Source organism: Chaetodon trifascialis, chromosome 7 (assembly GCF_039877785.1).
Source record: "Chaetodon trifascialis isolate fChaTrf1 chromosome 7, fChaTrf1.hap1, whole genome shotgun sequence".
NCBI lineage: Eukaryota > Metazoa > Chordata > Actinopteri > Chaetodontiformes > Chaetodontidae > Chaetodon > Chaetodon trifascialis.
Genome location: NC_092062.1, coordinates 30,643,934 through 30,663,478, shown reverse-complemented (window position 1 = coordinate 30,663,478; position 19,545 = coordinate 30,643,934). Strand labels below are relative to the sequence as shown.

Genomic DNA, 19,545 nt, shown 5'->3' with positions numbered 1-19,545 from the left:
CTCATGGACGCGAGCAGATTGAGAGACATGTAAAATACGTGTTTGTAACATGAATGATGTGTCATTTCTAAACTCCTCCTCCTCCTCCTCCTCCTCCTCCTCCTCCTCCTCCTCCTCCTCCTCTTCCTCTTCCTCTTCCTCTGAAGGGAGCAGCTGTGGGCGCTGATGCTCGTTTGAAGCCGGTTCAGACGAAGTCTTGATCTTCACAGGGTCTGGACTTCCTGTTCATGAAGCCTCAGTCCTTCAGACTCTCAGTAGCTAATTCAAAGTACTCGATTACTACAACAGCTAAAAGTGAACAAATGTCGTGTGTACATCTGTTCCTAGGAAACATCTGCATCTCTGTCCAATCAGGACAGAGAGTCAGCGCAGAAACTAATGTGTGACGTTAACAGCTCACAGTGAGAAGAAACATTTGATTATGCTAAGCTAGGCTAGGCTGGGCTAGGCTAACTCACTGTTCACTCATCAAGTCACACGTTAGCATCATGTTTGATCATCTGCTGTTATTTTAGTGAAACATGATTTAAATCTTACAGAGTGAATCATCATTGGGGGGGGGGGGGGGGGGGGGTCAGGTCAGGCCAGGTGAGCTACCTGAATATTTAGAGGAGCTAATCTGTTAGCACGATGCAAAGCTAAGGTCATGAGCAGCTGCTGACGGACAGCTGGAGGTCACATGCATGTCAGGTCTTTGACCCCCCCCCCCCCCCCCCCCCCCCGCTCAAGCGTTTTGACCTGTGTGGTCATTCTGCAGCAGGTGAGTTTTACTTTACTCTGCCGGTGTTTATAGACGCGTGAGGACGATGGGCGAATCTGCCAAAGCCAGATTAATCATGACGAGGTTTCGCTCGTCCTCTATTGGACGTGGTTCAGGTTGGAGACAGGTCGTGGTTGTAACAGGTGGACATTAGTTGTAGGTCTGTAACAGCACATGGAGACATGTCCATCCAGCTTTCTGTCCACTGGCAGTGAAGTGTGAGCTGATGCTGGGATAGCTCAGCACAGGTGAACAGGAGCCAGGTGTGTCTCCACGGTGTCCTCCTGTCCCTGACAGTCTGACTTCCTGCTCGCACAGGTAACCTGATGGTTGAAGGTGACGTCAGGCCTCTGGCTGGCTGCGTTTCACGTAGTTCCGCTGGAACAGCAGCTGGTTGTGAAACAGCTGGATGTCATCATGGCGTGGGGACGAATGGACGCGGCTCCTCTTCTGGTCTGAACTGGTCTGAAAGCGTCCTGCAGCCACAGCTTCTCCGCTTCATTCTGTCAACTTCCATTTTCCTCTCCACCAAATTTGTCCTGACTTGCTCTGGTTTGTAAAGGATTTCTTCTAGTGGACATTTCCCTGCAGAAAAGAGTCAGTCCTCCAGCGGGTGGCGCTGTTCCGGCCGTTTGGTACGATCAGAGTTAATGTGAGCGATGGCGGCCGCTCTCCGCTCGCCACTCCCACTGACGGACTGTAGATTTGTACAGATGTGAACATGTTTGCTGGTTTCCTTCCTGTCTGATGTCCTCGGAGCTTTCGTGTGTTTGAGCGCCCCCTGCTGTAGACCTGGATGCTAACCTCTGTGTTAGGTTTGTTAACACTAATTGGACGTGCAAATAAAAACCAGTTAGCCATGGCTGAACGTCTGACGCCTCGTCTGTTTGACGGCTCGTTAATCATGAAGTTTCCTGTCCGGAAACGACCTGACTTCCTGTCTGTCCTCTCAGGTGACTCATTTAACCAGCTTTCATTCAGGCAAAAGGTAAGCAGGTAACCTCCGCAGCAGGTACAGGTAACAGCGTCTCCCTCACAAGATGGAGACCTGTCCCAAGATGCAACACAGCATGACGACTCGTCTGCTTCTCTGCTGTCTGTCTGCAGCTCTCCGTGTGTTCTGACGACTTTGTACTAAAAGCAGAGTTGTTCGTTGTCTTTGTGAGTTTATTGTGACGCCTGCAGACAGACAGAGGAGGAAGAGGAGGTGATAGATTATTTAAAAACATGTTTGTAGACAGGATGACTTCTGTTCTATCATCAGAACAACGTCAGCACAACAGCACGTCACGATGCTTTGTACGATCAGGACAACAGGCTCACTCAGGTTCACGTCAGCAGATTACGACAAGCACACGATCATACCACAAGGTTATTCACCTGACTGACGCGGTTAGCCTGCTGCCTCCACCTGTGAGGAGAGGGCGCTGCAGAGGGCGCTGCAGTCACACACACACAGGTAGCAGCCATGGCTTCAAACACTCACGTCATCCTTCAGGTGAGTTTGGATCTGGACTGACTGACGTCCAGATGGCGGAAACATCAAGCTAACTCATTGAAGTCACACGTCACGTGTGAACCCGGCTTCAGGTGAAGGTTACTGCTACAAAGCAAAGCTAACAGGCTAATCATTTGGCTAATCAGTCAAACTAATCATTCCTCCATTTTTAAAGAAGAGGCCACAGACCAGGACCAGGCGGGACCAGGCGGACCTGCGCTGGCCTCATCCACAAACCTGGACGACTACATGAAAACAAAGAGGTGGCGATGGAGCCGACAAGCAAGGAGGCCAAGACCAGAACCCAGAGACCTGAGACCAGAGACCTGACACCTGACACCAGAGCCCAGGTGTGCGCTTGCAGTGCTGTAATCTGCTCTGGCTCTTAATTTGAAAGGTGTCTTACATCCTGACTCAGGTCTGGTCTTCAGCCTCTCCAGGCAGATGTAATACCAATGTTTAGCCAGCAGGTGTCACCATGACGCCTGAATCAAACCCTGGACAGCAGTGAGACGTTCTCTGAGCATAAATGTGCGGTTTCAGGTTTGAAATCCTTCAGCTGTTCCTCAAACAGCTGCTCACTGAAGTGAGCTCACTGAGGACTTTACAGTTTTTGTCCATTGCTTGAAGACTATGGACGCATGCTCGGACCAAAGTAACACAACTAGAAGTTTTTCTTACTTTATCTTGAACACAGTGTAACCAAACACTAAACAAAGTGCTGCTTTCACTTCAGCTCCTGAACACTATTTCATACAGAGGACACTGGGTTCATAAAGGAAATCTCAGGGCACCGCGGGGACAACACGTCCTTTCAAAACACAAAACACACTGAGTCACTGGAAGTACTCAAACACCTGAAAATACTTCCAAAACTGAACACCGACCAGCCGCAAACAGGCCTCAGCTGAGCAACAGCTAGCTAACAGCTAACGCTGCTTTACACACTTTGACAGATCTGTGAAATACACAGTACACTGTAGTACAGAATACTGTACCATATACTGTACGCAGTACTGTACCACTGAGATGTTACAGTACTGCGTACAGTATACAGTACAGTACAGTAAATACAATAAAGTTCTGTGAAACATGCAGTGATTATACCGAGATGTTTCAGTACTGTGTGTGGTACATACAGTAAAGTACAGTGTATACAGTACTGTAAAAAACAAGCAAACCAAAAACAATTTGAGGTTTCTTTTTCCTACAGAACGTCTCAAAGAGCTTCTGGGTGGACCAAAGCCTGTTCAGCCAACAGCAGGAGCTCACCACCGTACAAACAGTCAGAGCAAACAACACGATCCGTCTCCACCTGCTGAGGCAGCAAATACTGCAGGTATGCAAGTATTCATCAACATGAATCCACATCAGACACATTAAGTACAGTACAACATCTCCAAGAAGCAGTACAGGAACGAGTATCAGGGTCATGTACTGTCGTATCAGTACCACACAGATACATCCAGAGACGACCACAGGTACCTGTGTGTTTGTGTGCTGGGGGGGGGGGGGGGGGGGGGGGGGTTGAAAAGCGTCTCCATTCTTGACCCATTGGACAGCAGGTGTCCTCACAGTCCAACACGACTCACGGACTCACAGGCGTCAATGCTGGCTGGCCGCTTGACGCTTCAGTGCTTGCGTTGCCAGGTTGCCATGCAGGTGCAGATGAGGACGTCCTCTGTGAGACTGGAGACAGGACAAACAGTGCAGATAAAGACTGCCGTGCTTTAGAGAAAGTACTCGTGATGGAAGCGTGGATCGTTTTGTCAGAGTGACATTTTGTTTGTTTGTTTGTTTGTTTGTTTGTTTGTTTGTTTGTTTGTTTGTTTCGACACACTGAGCCAAGTTTTGCACAAAGTGTTCAAGCAACGATCAAAAACTGTAATGAGCTCAGAGGACGAAGGTCAGCCAGCTGTTAGCGGTTAGCGTTGTGCTAGCGGCGGCTGCTGTTTGAGGCTGAAGGGGAGACCTGATGAGAAGAAGGACAACGTAGAACGTCTCACACTCTCGACGACGAGGGAGATAAAGATCCAATGAGGTGACCTTCCTCTGGCCTCTCCCTCATCTTCCTCAGAAAGAGCATCAGATCAGCGCGTCGAAGCGATTCGGGGCCGATCTGTCATCCTCTTCGTCACATGAAGGCCTCCCACACTGAGCCCTTCATGACGAGGCTCTGCGGTCTGCTGGTCCACGTCCTCCAGGCTGTCCACGTCAGCGTGGACGTCTTCTGAGAAAACACGGACGCTTTCCCGCCAACACACACACCCGCAGAGACACACACAGAGAGACACACACAGAGAGAGACACACACACAGACACACACACAGACACACAGAAAGACACACAGAGAGAGACACACAAAGAGACACACAAAGAGACACAGAGAGAGAGACACACACACAGAAAGACACACAGAGAGAGACACACAAAGAGACAGAGACACAGAGAGAGAGACACACACACAGACACACAGAAAGACACACAGACACACAGAGAGAGACACACACACAGAGAGACACACAGACACACAGAGAGACACACAGAGAGAGACACACACACAGAGAAACACACAGAGAGACACACAGACACACAGAGAGACATACACACACAGAGACACACACAAAGAGAGACACACACACACCACCAGTACATCACCATGGAGATGAGTGTCAACAGAAATGTCAGTAACAGCTGCTTGTGGCGCCGAAGTCGATGACATCATCAGACCATTTTTAAGCCTTTATGAAACTCAGTGTGTGTGTGTGTGTGTGTGTGTGTGTGTGTGTGTGTGTGTCTCTGTGTGTGTGTGTGTGTGTGTTGGTGTGTGTTGATATGTGTGTGTGTGTGTGTCTCTGTGTGTGTGTGTGTTGGTGTGTGTTGATATGTGTGTGTGTGTGTGTGTGTGTGTGTGTGTGTGTGTGTGTGTGTGTGTGTCTGTGTGTGTGTGTTGGTGTGTGTTGATATGTGTATGTGTGTGTGCATGTGTGTGTGCGTGTGTGTGTGTCTGTGTGTGTGTGTGTGTGTTGGTGTGTGTTGATATGTGTGTGTGTGTGTGTGTGTGTGTATGTGTCTGTGTGTCTGTGTGTGTGTGTTGGTGTGTGTTGATATGTGTGTGTGTGTGCATGTGTGTGTGTGTGTGTCTCTGTGTGTGTGTGTGTGTTGGTGTGTGTTGATGTGTGTGTGTGTGTCTGTGTGAGTGTGTTGATGTGTGTGTATGTGTGTGTGTGTGTGTGTGTGTGTGTGTGTGTGTGTGTGTCTGTGTGTGTGTGTGTGTTGGTGTGTGTTGATATGTGTGTGTGTGTGTGTGTGTGTGTGTGTGTGTGTGTGTGTGTGTGTGTGTGTGTGTGTGTGTCTCTGTGTGTGTGTGTGTTGGTGTGTGTTGATGTGTGTGTGTGTGTGTGTGTGTGTGTGTGTGTGTGTGTGTGTGTGTGTGTGTGTGTGTCTGTGTGTGTGTCTGTGTGTTGGTGTGTCTGTGTGTGTGTGTTGGTGTGTGTTGATGTGTGTGTGTGTGTCTGTGTGTGTGTGTGTGTTGATGTGTGTGTATGTGTGTGTGTGTGTGTGTGTGTGTGTGTGTGTGTGTGTGTGTGTGTGTGTGTGTGTGTGTGTGGTTTTGTGCTCCTCTTCCTCCTAAACGGCCTCATTCAGTCTCTGTTAATTGATTGGTTTCCACAGAGAAACAAACTCGTTCTGTTTCTGAATCATCACCAGTGATGTCACGGCGCAGGTTGTCCAATCAGGTTGCTGATTTCACCCTCAAAACCCGTCCTGACTGTTCAGCGGCAGGTCAGACAGCGAGAGAACCTTCGTCTCTGTCACCGTCTTCATCGCTCGGCTCTTCTGCTGCAGGAACTCGTCAGACCGCCCGATGGGGTAAGAGCTGAAACCACCAGTAAATCTTCTTATCTTATCTTATCTTATCTTATCTTATCTTATCTTATCTTATCTTATGTTGTCATGCGTCTGTTAAAATGTGATGGAATCAGCTTCTTAGCGTCTCCGTCTGTAAAGAGTTTGAATGCCCCGCGGGGGCCCCAGCATGAACCTGAGAGGTCAGGACACGAGTGACGGGATTGGAGGACGCAGACAGAAAACGTGTCCTCTGTTGCGGCGTCAGTCTGTGGAGCGTCTCACGGCTCTGAAACGAGTGGAGACAGCAGAAAAGAAGCGTCCTTCGCTCGTTGATGAAGGTGGTTTGACGAACGCTGCGTCTTCGTCGTCTGAGGGTTTCTGCTCCTCACACGGTTTGATGAAGATCAGAAACACGTTGTTTTCTCCTCATCGTCACTCGTCTGATTGGCCTTCACGTCGTCGCTGATGTCAGAAACATCAGAGGAGTGTGTTTGTTTGTCTGTCTGTCTGTCTGTCTGTCTGTCTGACTGACTGTTTGTTTGTTTGTCTGTCTGTCTGTCTGTCTGTCTGTCTGTCTGTCTGTCTGTCTGTCTGTCTGTTTGTTTGTCTGTCTGACTGACTGTTTGTTTGTTTGTTTGTTTGTCTGTCTGTCTGTCTGTCTGTCTGTCTGTCTGTCTGTCTGACTGTTTGTTTGTCTGTCTGTCTGTCTGTCTGTCTGTCTGTCTGTCTGTCTGTCTGTCTGACTGTTTGTTTGTTTGTTTGTTTGTTTGTCTGTCTGTCTGTCTGTCTGTCTGTCTGTCTGACTGTTTGTTTGTTTGTCTGTCTGTCTGTCTGTCTGTCTGTCTGTCTGTCTGTCTGTCTGTCTGTCTGTTTGTTTGTTTGTCTGTCTGTCTGTCTGTTTGTCTGTCTGTTTGCTTGTTTGTCTGTTTGTTTGTCTGTCTGTCTGTCTGTCTGTTTGTCTGTCTGTTTGCTTGTTTGTCTGTTTGTTTGTCTGTTTGCTTGTTTGTCTGTTTGTTTGTTTGTTTGTCTGTCTGTCTGTCTGTCTGTTTGTTTGTTTGTTTGTTTGTTTGTCTGTCTGTCTGACTGTTTGTTTGTTTGTTTGTTTGTCTGTCTGTCTGTCTGTCTGTCTGTCTGTCTGTCTGTCTGTCTGTCTGTCTGTCTGTCTGTCTGTCTGTCTGTTTGTTTGTTTGTTTGTTTGTCTGTCTGTCTGTCTGTCTGACTGTTTGTTTGTCTGTCTGTCTGTCTGTCTGTCTGTCTGTCTGTCTGTCTGTCTGACTGTTTGTTTGTCTGTCTGTCTGTCTGTCTGTCTGTCTGTCTGTCTGTCTGTCTGTCTGACTGTTTGTCTGTCTGTCTGTCTGTCTGTCTGTCTGTCTGTCTGTCTGTCTGTCTGTCTGTCTGTCTGTCTGACTGTTTGTTTGTCTGTCTGTCTGTCTGTCTGTCTGTCTGTCTGTCTGTCTGACTGTTTGTTTGTCTGTCTGTCTGTCTGTCTGTCTGACTATTTGTTTGTTTGTTTGTTTGTTTGTCTGTCTGTCTGTCTGACTGTTTGTTTGTCTGTCTGTCTGTCTGTCTGTCTGTCTGTCTGACTGTTTGTTTGTCTGTCTGTCTGTCTGTCTGTCTGTCTGTCTGTCTGTCTGACTGTTTGTCTGTCTGTCTGTCTGTCTGTCTGTCTGTCTGTCTGTCTGTCTGTCTGTCTGACTGTTTGTTTGTCTGTCTGTCTGTCTGTCTGACTGTTTGTTTGTTTGTTTGTTTGTTTGTCTGTCTGTCTGTCTGTCTGACTGTTTGTTTGTCTGTCTGTTTGTCTGTCTGACTGTTTGTTTGTTTGTCTGTCTGTCTGTCTGTCTGTCTGTCTGTCTGTCTGTCTGACTGTTTGTTTGTCTGTCTGTCTGTCTGTCTGTCTGTCTGTCTGTTTGTTTGTCTGTTTGTTTGTTTCCTCACAGCTTATTTCACAGTCATCAGTTGGTTCTCGGCGCCTCCCTCTGAGCGCTGAATGAGAGCTCTGTGTCGGCCGCCGCGGTCAGATCAGAAAATGGCGGTTGGACGCGGCTCGCGGCTGAACAGTGGCCATCTTTGTGCGGGCTCAGCAGCTGACTGCCTCATGCCGCCTGAAGCTTCGGTTTCCAGGAGTCCAGAGTCACGAGTCTGATGTCTGCTGTTTGTCTGTCCTCAGATTTGGTGAAGGAGACATGTCGGATCATCAGCGTCACGAGGTCAGTCCACACGCGGCGCCCAAACCTCCGTCCATGAGTGTGGGTGGGAGGAGCCAATGAGCTTAGAGCTGAGAGCCGCAGACAGGAAGTCAGACAGGAAGTCAGACAGGCAGGCTGTGCTGTGATTGGTTGATCCCTATGAAAGCTGACTTCTCGCTGCGGTGATGTCACATGTTTCAGACCAACGCCGTGCTGAGAGCGTCCAGCCTGCCTCTGGTCCGCTCGGCGGTCCAGTCAGTGACGTCGGCGTACTCGCAGGTCAAAGGTCGTTACCCCCTGCTGGGTCTGATGGGAGGAGTGGCCGAGGTCGGCGTCCGCAGCATCTCCCACATCGCCATGAGGAGAGCCACGCCCCTCCTCCAGAGTCTGGAGCCGCAGAGTGCGTGAGGACAAATACTGCTCGTACTACTACTGATACTGCTCAGACCGATACTGATACTATTACTGCTCGTACTGCTACTGATACTACTGCTACTGATACTACTGCTCATACTGCTCTACTTCCTGAGCCACAGCCCCCATACTACTGCTGACACTATTGATAATACTGCTAATGTGCTCTCTGTCCCTCTGTCTGTCTGTCTGTCTGTCTGTCTGTCTGTGTCCCTCTCTGTCCCTCTCTGTCTCTCTCTGTCTGTCTCTGTCTGTCTCTCACTCTCTGTCTGTCTCTGTCTCTCTGTCTGTCTCTGTCCCTCTGTCTCTCTGTCTGTCTCCATCTCTCTCTGTCTGTCTCTCACTCTCTGTCTGTCTCTGTCCCTCTGTCTCTCTGTCCAGTTGAAGTTGCCAACAGTTTTGCTCTCGTTGGCCTCAACCGTCTGGAGAGAAACTTCCCCATCCTGAACCAATCAACAGACGAGGTTTGTCCCCTTGGTCTTCATCTCTTAGGTGATTTGATTGACAGGAAATTGATCATTTTGAGCAGCTCGTTCAGTGGACGGTGGCCCATGAGGACAGTGGAGGTCGTGTTGCATGTTGCGACCAATGGTGACGAAGAGAACTGGGTCCCGGGCGCCGGTCTGCCACGGAGGAAGGACGACCAGGACAGGTTAAAGGTGGAGGAAGGACTTTCACCAGTGCATAATGTGTGTGTGTTTGTGTGTGTTGTGTGTGTGTGTGTGTGTGTGTGTGTGTGTGTGTGTGTGTGTGTGTGTGTGTGTGTGTGTGTGTGTGTGTGACAAATTAAGGGGATTGCTTCTTCTTCTCTGGTGTCTGTACAGCAGGGGGCGACTCATAAAGCAGTCAGTCTAGCAGGCCAGAGGAGGCTGTGATTGACAGGTGGATCCCCGTCATGTGCTCTGGTTCTCACACAGAACCAATGAGCAGCCGCTGTGAGCAGATCTGAAAACTGTTCCTGCTGACCAGGTGTTGTCTCCTCGTCCTCAGGTGGTGGGTCACCTGAAGGACGCCTTCTTCCTGACCCTGGACGACATGCAGCTGTGGGTGGTGGACGGTTTGGACACCGCTCTGGATCAGCTGGAGCGTCTGTCTGATGCGGCCTGGACGGCCGTTCAGGTGCTGCAGGACACGCAGGTGGGCCGAGCCGCGACGTCTGGATTCGATGACGTGCTGAGTCGTCTGGAGGACGCCACTGCCTACTACCTGCCTCTCCCACCCACGCTGCGTGAGTACAGGGGCATTCTGGGAAAAAAGTCCTTTACTCCAGAAACACAGGGTTGAAAGGGTCCGGTACAGGTAACAGGTAACAGGTAACAGGTAACAGGTAACAGGTAACAGGTAACAGGTAACGCATCATGTGACTGAACGGCACAGGGACAGTAAAGTTTAACAGCAGCTGGACCACACAGACCAAAAATCAAAGTTCCAACCGTCCAATTGTCCAGGAAAAATCAGCAGGAGTCAGAAAGTCTGGAAGCAAAGACTTTAATGTCGACAGGAAAGGAGGACAGGTTGTGAGACGATCCGGGCGTTGTCTTTTATTTATTTATTTTTTTAACCAAGCCTCCGGGGCGTCCTAAGTATTGTCCAATAGTTATGATCTCTCTTGGTTTTCCTTTTTTTCTTCCTTATCTTAATGCTGACTCAGCAAAAGGCCTCAGCAGCAGGACATGTCAGGACATGTCAGGACATGTCAGGACATTCCTTTCTTTTGTCCTTTCAGGTTTGACCGTTACGTTTCTGCTTCGGGTTTTCTGATCTCTAAAAAAGGAGTTTTATCAACCCTAGACACCATGATGTCGTAGCTGTTACTCATGCCTGTTTTAAAAGGAATAATAAAGCATAATAAAGAGTAATAAGAACACAATTCAGAGTAGAATTGTCATTAAGTGCACTGCAGGATTATATCAAAACCATGGTGAGATTATAAGGATCGATTCATTGGTAGTTACAGTAAAACTCACAAATACGGGTTATGAGAGAATTCATGCTTAAAGGCCTTCGTTCAGACAGTAAGGCTATATGAGGCCACTCAGAGAAGCAGCTGCCAAGACACCTGCAAAGACAGACACCTGCAAAGACACCTGCAAAGGCAGACACCTGCAAAGACACCTGCAAAGACAGACACCTGCAAAGACAGACACCTGCAAAGACACCTGCAAAGGCAGACACCTGCAAAGACACCTGCAAAGACAGACACCTGCAAAGACACCTGCAAAGGCAGACACCTGCAAAGACACCTGCAAAGACAGACACCTGCAAAGACAGACACCTGCAAAGACACCTGCAAAGGCAGACACCTGCAAAGACACCTGCAAAGACAGACACCTGCAAAGACACCTGCAAAGACAGACACCTGCAAAGACAGACACCTGCAAAGACACCTGCAAAGGCAGACACCTGCAAAGACACCTGCAAAGACAGACACCTGCAAAGACACCTGCAAAGGCAGACACCTGCAAAGACACCTGCAAAGACAGACACCTGCAAAGACAGACACCTGCAAAGACATCTGCAAAGGCAGACACCTGCAAAGACACCTGCAAAGACACCTGCAAAGACATCTGCAAAGGCAGACACCTGCAAAGACACCTGCAAAGACAGACACCTGCAAAGACAGACACCTGCAAAGACACCTGCAAAGACAGACACCTGCAAAGACAGACACCTGCAAAGACACCTGCAAAGACAGACACCTGCAAAGACAGACACCTGTAAAGACACCTGCAAAGACAGACACCTGCAAAGACAGACACCTGTAAAGACAGACACCTGCAAAGACAGACACCTGCAAAGACACCTGCAAAGACAGACACCTGCAAAGACAGACACCTGCAAAGACACCTGCAAAGACAGACACCTGCAAAGACAGACACCTGTAAAGACACCTGCAAAGGCAGACACCTGCAAAGACAGACACCTGCAAAGACACCTGCAAAGGCAGACACCTGCAAAGACAGACACCTGCAAAGACACCTGGAAAGGCAGACACCTGCAAAGACACCTGCAAAGACAGACACCTGCAAAGACAGACACCTGCAAAGACACCTGCAAAGGCAGACACCTGCAAAGACACCTGCAAAGACAGACACCTGCAAAGACAGACACCTGCAAAGACAGACACCTGCAAAGACACCTGCAAAGGCAGACACCTGCAAAGACACCTGCAAAGACAGACACCTGCAAAGACAGACACCTGCAAAGACACCTGCAAAGACAGACACCTGCAAAGACAGACACCTGCAAAGACACCTGCAAAGGCAGACACCTGCAAAGACACCTGCAAAGACAGACACCTGCAAAGACACCTGCAAAGGCAGACACCTGCAAAGACACCTGCAAAGACAGACACCTGCAAAGACAGACACCTGCAAAGACACCTGCAAAGGCAGACACCTGCAAAGACACCTGCAAAGACAGACACCTGCAAAGACAGACACCTGCAAAGACACCTGCAAAGGCAGACACCTGCAAAGACACCTGCAAAGACAGACACCTGCAAAGACAGACACCTGCAAAGACACCTGCAAAGACAGACACCTGCAAAGACAGACACCTGCAAAGACACCTGCAAAGGCAGACACCTGCAAAGACACCTGCAAAGACAGACACCTGCAAAGACACCTGCAAAGGCAGACACCTGCAAAGACACCTGCAAAGACAGACACCTGCAAAGACAGACACCTGCAAAGACATCTGCAAAGGCAGACACCTGCAAAGACACCTGCAAAGACACCTGCAAAGACATCTGCAAAGGCAGACACCTGCAAAGACAGACACCTGCAAAGACAGACACCTGCAAAGACACCTGCAAAGACAGACACCTGCAAAGACAGACACCTGCAAAGACACCTGCAAAGACAGACACCTGCAAAGACAGACACCTGTAAAGACACCTGCAAAGACAGACACCTGCAAAGACAGACACCTGTAAAGACAGACACCTGCAAAGACAGACACCTGCAAAGACACCTGCAAAGACAGACACCTGTAAAGACAGACACCTGCAAAGACACCTGCAAAGACAGACACCTGCAAAGACAGACACCTGTAAAGACACCTGCAAAGGCAGACACCTGCAAAGACAGACACCTGTAAAGACACCTGCAAAGACAGACACCTGCAAAGACAGACACCTGTAAAGACACCTGCAAAGACAGACACCTGTAAAGACACCTGCAAAGACGGACACCTGCAAAGACAGACACCTGCAAAGACACCTGCAAAGACACCTGCAAAGACACCTGCAAAGACAGACACCTGCAAAGACAGACACCTGCAAAGACAGACACCTGCAAAGACACCTGCAAAGACAGACACCTGCAAAGACAGACACCTGCAAAGACACCTGCAAAGGCAGACACCTGCAAAGACACCTGCAAAGACAGACACCTGCAAAGACACCTGCAAAGGCAGACACCTGCAAAGACACCTGCAAAGACAGACACCTGCAAAGACAGACACCTGCAAAGACATCTGCAAAGGCAGACACCTGCAAAGACACCTGCAAAGACACCTGCAAAGACATCTGCAAAGGCAGACACCTGCAAAGACAGACACCTGCAAAGACAGACACCTGCAAAGACACCTGCAAAGACAGACACCTGCAAAGACAGACACCTGCAAAGACACCTGCAAAGACAGACACCTGCAAAGACAGACACCTGTAAAGACACCTGCAAAGACAGACACCTGCAAAGACAGACACCTGTAAAGACAGACACCTGCAAAGACAGACACCTGCAAAGACACCTGCAAAGACAGACACCTGTAAAGACAGACACCTGCAAAGACACCTGCAAAGACAGACACCTGCAAAGACAGACACCTGTAAAGACACCTGCAAAGGCAGACACCTGCAAAGACAGACACCTGTAAAGACACCTGCAAAGACAGACACCTGCAAAGACAGACACCTGTAAAGACACCTGCAAAGACAGACACCTGTAAAGACACCTGCAAAGACGGACACCTGCAAAGACAGACACCTGCAAAGACACCTGCAAAGACACCTGCAAAGACACCTGCAAAGACAGACACCTGCAAAGACAGACACCTGTAAAGACACCTGCAAAGACAGACACCTGCAAAGACAGACACCTGTAAAGACAGACACCTGCAAAGACAGACACCTGCAAAGACACCTGCAAAGACAGACACCTGCAAAGACAGACACCTGCAAAGACACCTGCAAAGACAGACACCTGCAAAGACAGACACCTGCAAAGACACCTGCAAAGACAGACACCTGCAAAGGCAGACACCTGCAAAGACACCTGCAAAGACAGACACCTGTAAAGACACCTGCAAAGACAGACACCTGTAAAGACACCTGCAAAGACAGACACCTGCAAAGACAGACACCTGTAAAGACACCTGCAAAGACAGACACCTGTAAAGACACCTGCAAAGACAGACACCTGCAAAGACAGACACCTGCAAAGACAGACACCTGCAAAGACAGACACCTGCAAGGTCGTGGGCCGTCCAGAAGGCCCTGATAAGAGTGCTGATAAGGATGCTCTATGAGCCCAGTGAGTTCATGATTTCTCCATTTCCCTCTTTCCACTGCAGCTTCACCCTCAGCAGACCAGCTGCTATCAGCTGCTACTGGTTACGGCGTTTCTCTCAGTTCTCTCGAGTCACCACATTTCTGCGAGGACAAAGTTAAACTGCAGATGCTGGAGAAGACGTTTGGCCTATCAGTCAAAAGGCTCTTCAGGTGTTGGTCGGCCCACCGTCACCTGAGTCTGAGGGACAGGAGCTCACAGGGACGGACAGAACGTCCCCAAACAAATTTGACTCCCTTTGTTTGGACATGACAATAAAGAATGTTCTAGAAGAGGACAGTACTTCAACTGAAGTACTCCAACATACTCTAGATGTGTACCTCAAAACAACTGTGAAAATTGTACTAATGAATTTGACTGAACAGAGAAGAGAGACAGAGACGCTGGACATGTCTCCACATGTCCTGATTTAAACTCCTGTTACTTTACAGTATTACTTTGTCCAGTTTCCACTGGATGAGTGTGTCAGCCTGCACGCTGTGAAGAGGACCAGCAGAGGGCGCTGAGACACCACTGCTCTTTGATCTGACCACAGGGAGGCGTCAGGAGGCGTCAGGAGGCCCCAGGAGGCCCCAGGAGGCCCCAGGAGGCCCCAGGAGGCCCCAGGAGGGGGAGGATTATTAAGATTACAGCTGTGGAAAAGATCAGGACACAGAAACACAGAATATAGACGAGGAAGGAAAGAAGGAAGTGAGGATAGATAGATGTGAAGGTGTTTGTATTGATCGATGTTAAAAGGGATTTAAGGTGAAAAAGAAGAAATTGTGCTCATTAACATGGAGAAACACCATCATCATCGTCGTCGTCATGTTGAACTGTGCTGACCTGTGGAGGAGCAGCGGTTGCATCACTGTGCTGCTGCACCTGTAGATCTGCTGCCCAGCAGCTCGTTCAGGACCTGCAAAGTTGAACACCTTCACACGTGCTTCAGTGTCTGTGATCAGGCTCAGTTGTAGCTCTGGGGTGGATTTTCAAGTGGCAGCGATGATGCACCTGGATGAAGGTGGCCTGACACTATAAAGAGAGTTCAGTCTGGGTTCTGGAAGGTTCTGGTCCTGAGGCTCCTCACAGGTCCAGAAGGATCAGCTGGATCACAGGAAACCTTCTGACAGGTTTTAGGTTCTCAGGTGTCTGATTTCAGAGCGAATGAATAAACTGTGGTTGTGGTCTGTCAGGTCGCGAGTGGGAGATGAGGGTCCAGGACTACGAGGACGAAGACGATGACGACGAGCCCAGTCTGTGGACGAGGGTCCGCAGCCTCCTGCTGAGCCTCAGCCTGCAGCTCTATCACCGTCTGATGAAGGTCAGAGAGCAGCTGCAGAGCGCCGTCAGGACGCTGGGAGACGCCGCCAACAGGGTGAGAACTTGAGTTTGATGGTTGGTTGAAGGACGAGCTGAGCTGAGAGAAGTCAGAGTGAACGTGAGCTGAAAAACACAAAAACCCGAACCCATAGAGTCCAGAAACAAGAGCAACAACGGCCAATCAGCGGCTGGCTCACTCCAGTTCAACCAGTCTGGAAACTGGTCCATCAGCTGTTTGTCCATTAGCGTGCTAAGAAACACACACAGAGTCCAACCGAGAATGAAATCATCAACGTTTATTAGGTTGGTTGAAGGTAATTAACACGATTTCAAAGATGTGACCGAGTCCGAAGGAGAAGCTGCTCTGACTTCAGTGATGAGGAGAGGTCAGAGGTCACACCTCAGCCAGCCTCACGATTCAACGTGAGCACAAACCGCTGACATCTCTTTTACATGTGAGGTTTCTGCTCGTCGTGCTCGTTAGTGGGTGAAACAGACAGGAAGCTCAGAGGAAATGAGCTGATTCAAGATACGAGATGAGCGTCCTCTGCACGGGGCCGAGGTCTCACTGAGGCTCTGCCTACGTGCTGCATGAAGCGTCTCAGCTGGTGGACCATGACAGTCCTGCTGCCCTCTGCTCTGCTCTCTGTTATCAGTGCTGGACAGTGTCCAACCACTGGATGTGGACATAATCAGCTGTTCCAGAACAAGTTCAGCACGTCCACATCAGAGGTGGAGAAACGTTGATGTTCAGCTCGTTGAAGTTGGTCATGTTGGTCAGTAAATATGACCATTTTTTCATGGGTGTGATGAACGATGCAGAAAAACGACCTTCTCGTACTTACCTGCCCACATACCTTCTGAGATCTGATTGGTTGGTTGTTTTTGGGAGTTGTCAGCTTAGACTGATGGAGAAAGGCGGAGATGTTGGTGCTGAGCATCAACATGCAGCATGAGGACAGATTCTGGACTGGATCCACTTTGTCTCCAGGAGGAAACAAACAAACCACAGCTGCACTTTTCTCTGTAGAACTGGTCTGGTTCGTAGGGTCCCGTCCAGAAGACATCTAAAGTTTCCATGACACCGGCGTGCAGACGCTGGTGACCCAGTACAAGTGTGCATTGGTGGATTTATCTGCCCTCTGCTGCAGCCTCTGTGTTCTGTAGGGGTGCAGCCTCCAGCCAATGACAGCACACAGGTGAGGTCTGAGGTCTGGACTCTATAAAAAGGTAGACCAGGTGACCACAAGCCTCCACCGCCAAAAAACAGATACGGTGTGATGGAGCAGAATTCGTTCCAAAGAGTCATTGTTGGCTTTCACCTGCTGGGACTGAAGGTGAGGATGAGGATGAAGAGCGGCGGGAGTTGGCCTGGTTTGTGCTGGACAGGTAGGTGCAGGTGGTTAGCTTCATTAGCTTAGTGTCAGTGTGTTTGAGCTCGGGGGGGCAGAGTTCTGATGTTTTATGACGGTCCTGCAGCGTGAACTTTTTTTAAAGACAAACTGATCACTTCTGTCAGAAACGCCGCCGTCAGTGTTTCAGAGGAGCGACGACTCCAGTGGTCGTTTTGTCAGAGCCAATCAGCAGCCTCACAGGCCTGTTGCTGTGTGTGTGTTGGCAGGCATCCTGGTACAGATCTGCCGTCATCACATGTTGTTCTGGCTGTTTGTCAGAGGTCACGACCTGCCGTCTCTGTCTGACCCAAATACCCGACGAGTCCCCAGAAGACCTTGAGGCTTCGGCCCAGAAACTGTTTGTCTCCGACCAGCAGGAACAGACTGTTTGTGTCCACGGCAACGAGACCAACAAGATCCTGAATCTGCAACAGATTTATCACGTGATTGGCTCGATGCTGTTTCCTCCATCTGAGGACTTTCATCGTCCCCACAGGACCAAGCTGAAAGTCTGCGAGTGCTGGTCATCAAACATCCCGATTCACTCTTCATCCTTCTAAAATGTGTCTGCTCGGCAGCTGTGAATGGTTTGAATCCAGATCTCCTGCTCTCTTATCCGCTGCCAGCTGGACTCTGCTGGAGAGCTGTCAGATCCTGTTTGGATCACATGTCCGTCAGAACAGAACTGCTCGTGTTGTAGAGCTCGTAGAGAGAAAGCTGGTTCCAACATCAACGCTGAGACCTCGACCTCCCAAACGTCCTGCAAAGGAAGAAGACGATGGTCAGGTCTCCCGTCGAGCTGTTCATCTATCACATGTTTCTGTTGGTTTCTGACATGTTTCCGTCATTTTCCATCATATTTCCGTCGTGTTTCCATTGTGTTTACGTCATGTTTCCGTCGTGTTTGCGTCGTGTTTGCGTCATGTTTCCGTCGTGTTTGCGTCATGTTTCCATTGTGTTTGCGTCAAGTTTCTGTCATGTTTCCGTCGAGTTTGCGTCATGTTTCCATCATGTTTCCATCATATTTCTGGGATGTTTCCATTGTATTTCCGTCATGTTTCCGTCGTGTTTACGTCATGTTTCTGTTGTATTTCCGACTTGTTTCTGTCATTTTTCCATCATATTTCCCTCACGTTTCCGTCGTGTTTCCATTGTGTTTACGTCATGTTTCCGTCGTGTTTGCGTCGTGTTTACGTCGTGTTTCCGTCATGTTTACGTCATGTTTACTTCATATTTCCGTCATGTTTCCGAGATGTTTCCATCGTATTTCCGTTGTGTTTACGTCATGTTTACGTCGTGATTCCTCACATCCTCAAATCTTTCTATCATGTGAAGTGAAGCAGACTGTTTGAAAAACTGCTGTCCTGCTGCTCCAAGTCTGTTTTTCTATCGTAATTATCCGAACAGCTCACGTTTTAGGTAGCCGACATTTTATTATTTCAGATTTTATTTTTAATTCCATGCTACGTGACCTGAAGCAAACCAACAGTGCAGCTCCCTTGAATACATGACATGGATCAACAGCTGGTGAGGATGCTGATGTTGTGCTGCAACACGTAGGTTTAGCTTCAGTCATTAAACACATATTTCAGACCTTTTCACACGGTTCTTGTCTTAAAATGTGTCACATGGAAACATGGTCGGGGATGATCTGCCCAGCTGACACAGTGTTTAAACATTAGCATTAGCTTCCATTAGCTACCTTATAAACATAATCTTCTAAGGAGAGTCATCATTTTAAAAGACAAAATCCACACTTGACAGCTAGAAATGAGAAGCTGCTTTTGTTTTCTGCTTGGAGATCGATGACCAGGTGTGAATCTCGATGGTAACTTGGCCTCCTCGCTGTAAACGCCATAGGTGCAGGTGTGAGAGTCGAAAGCTTTACAGGTGTAGCAGCTGTAACTGAGGAGGGTGGGGCTTAGAGAAGGGTCACTTCTTATCACTGCGTTCAAGGTTAAAACAATAATAATAATAATAATTATGTGGTTCTGGATCAGGGGCTTCATGGGGCCTCGCTCTGGCTCCTGGTGGCTGCATGTCAGCTGTTGACTTTGTCTCTTCCCTACAGGTGGGTTTGGGTCAGGTCCTGGAGCTGGTTGGTGAGCTGCTGCAGTACCTGCAGAGCCTCCTGGTGGCGCTGGTGTACCGGGCAGAGAGTCTCAGAGAGCTGACCCTGACCGGGGTCAGAGGTCAGGTGGTCATGTTAGCGGAGCTGCGTCCTGTACGTCAGATCATAGAGCTGCCTGTTCAGATCCAGCAGCTGCTCAGAGACCTGCAGGAACTCTCCAAGATCTTCCTGCAGCTGGTGATCAATGCTACACCTCTCTACAACATGGTAAGACTTGCAGGAGAGGTCACCTGAAGCCTACCTGAGACACACCTGAAGCACATGGGGAACCTGCTCTTACTCGGGGCTTTTATTTGAGTATGATGTATTATTTATTTGATTTGGACAGACACAGATCAGAAAGTGAAACGTTTCTTTGACATGTTAAACTAACTTCCAGCTCGAGTGAAGAGAATGACTGATGTGAGACCTGATTCACATCTCGTTTGTGTCTTT

General features: G+C 49.0%; 1 protein-coding gene across 1 annotated transcript in view; it reads left to right on the top strand.

Moving 5' to 3' along the window:
* The first annotated feature begins 5,865 nt into the window (after positions 1–5,865).
* Positions 5,866–19,545, top strand: part of plin6 (perilipin 6) — a 14,781-nt gene continuing 1,101 nt past the window's right edge. The window contains exons 1-7 of the mRNA XM_070965519.1: positions 5,866–6,131; positions 8,278–8,317; positions 8,498–8,696; positions 9,092–9,174; positions 9,701–9,938; positions 15,459–15,640; positions 19,051–19,317. Of these exons, the coding sequence (XP_070821620.1) occupies positions 6,127–6,131; positions 8,278–8,317; positions 8,498–8,696; positions 9,092–9,174; positions 9,701–9,938; positions 15,459–15,640; positions 19,051–19,317 (1,014 nt within the window). The 5' untranslated portion in view covers positions 5,866–6,126. The remainder of the gene's footprint in view (positions 6,132–8,277; positions 8,318–8,497; positions 8,697–9,091; positions 9,175–9,700; positions 9,939–15,458; positions 15,641–19,050; positions 19,318–19,545) is intronic.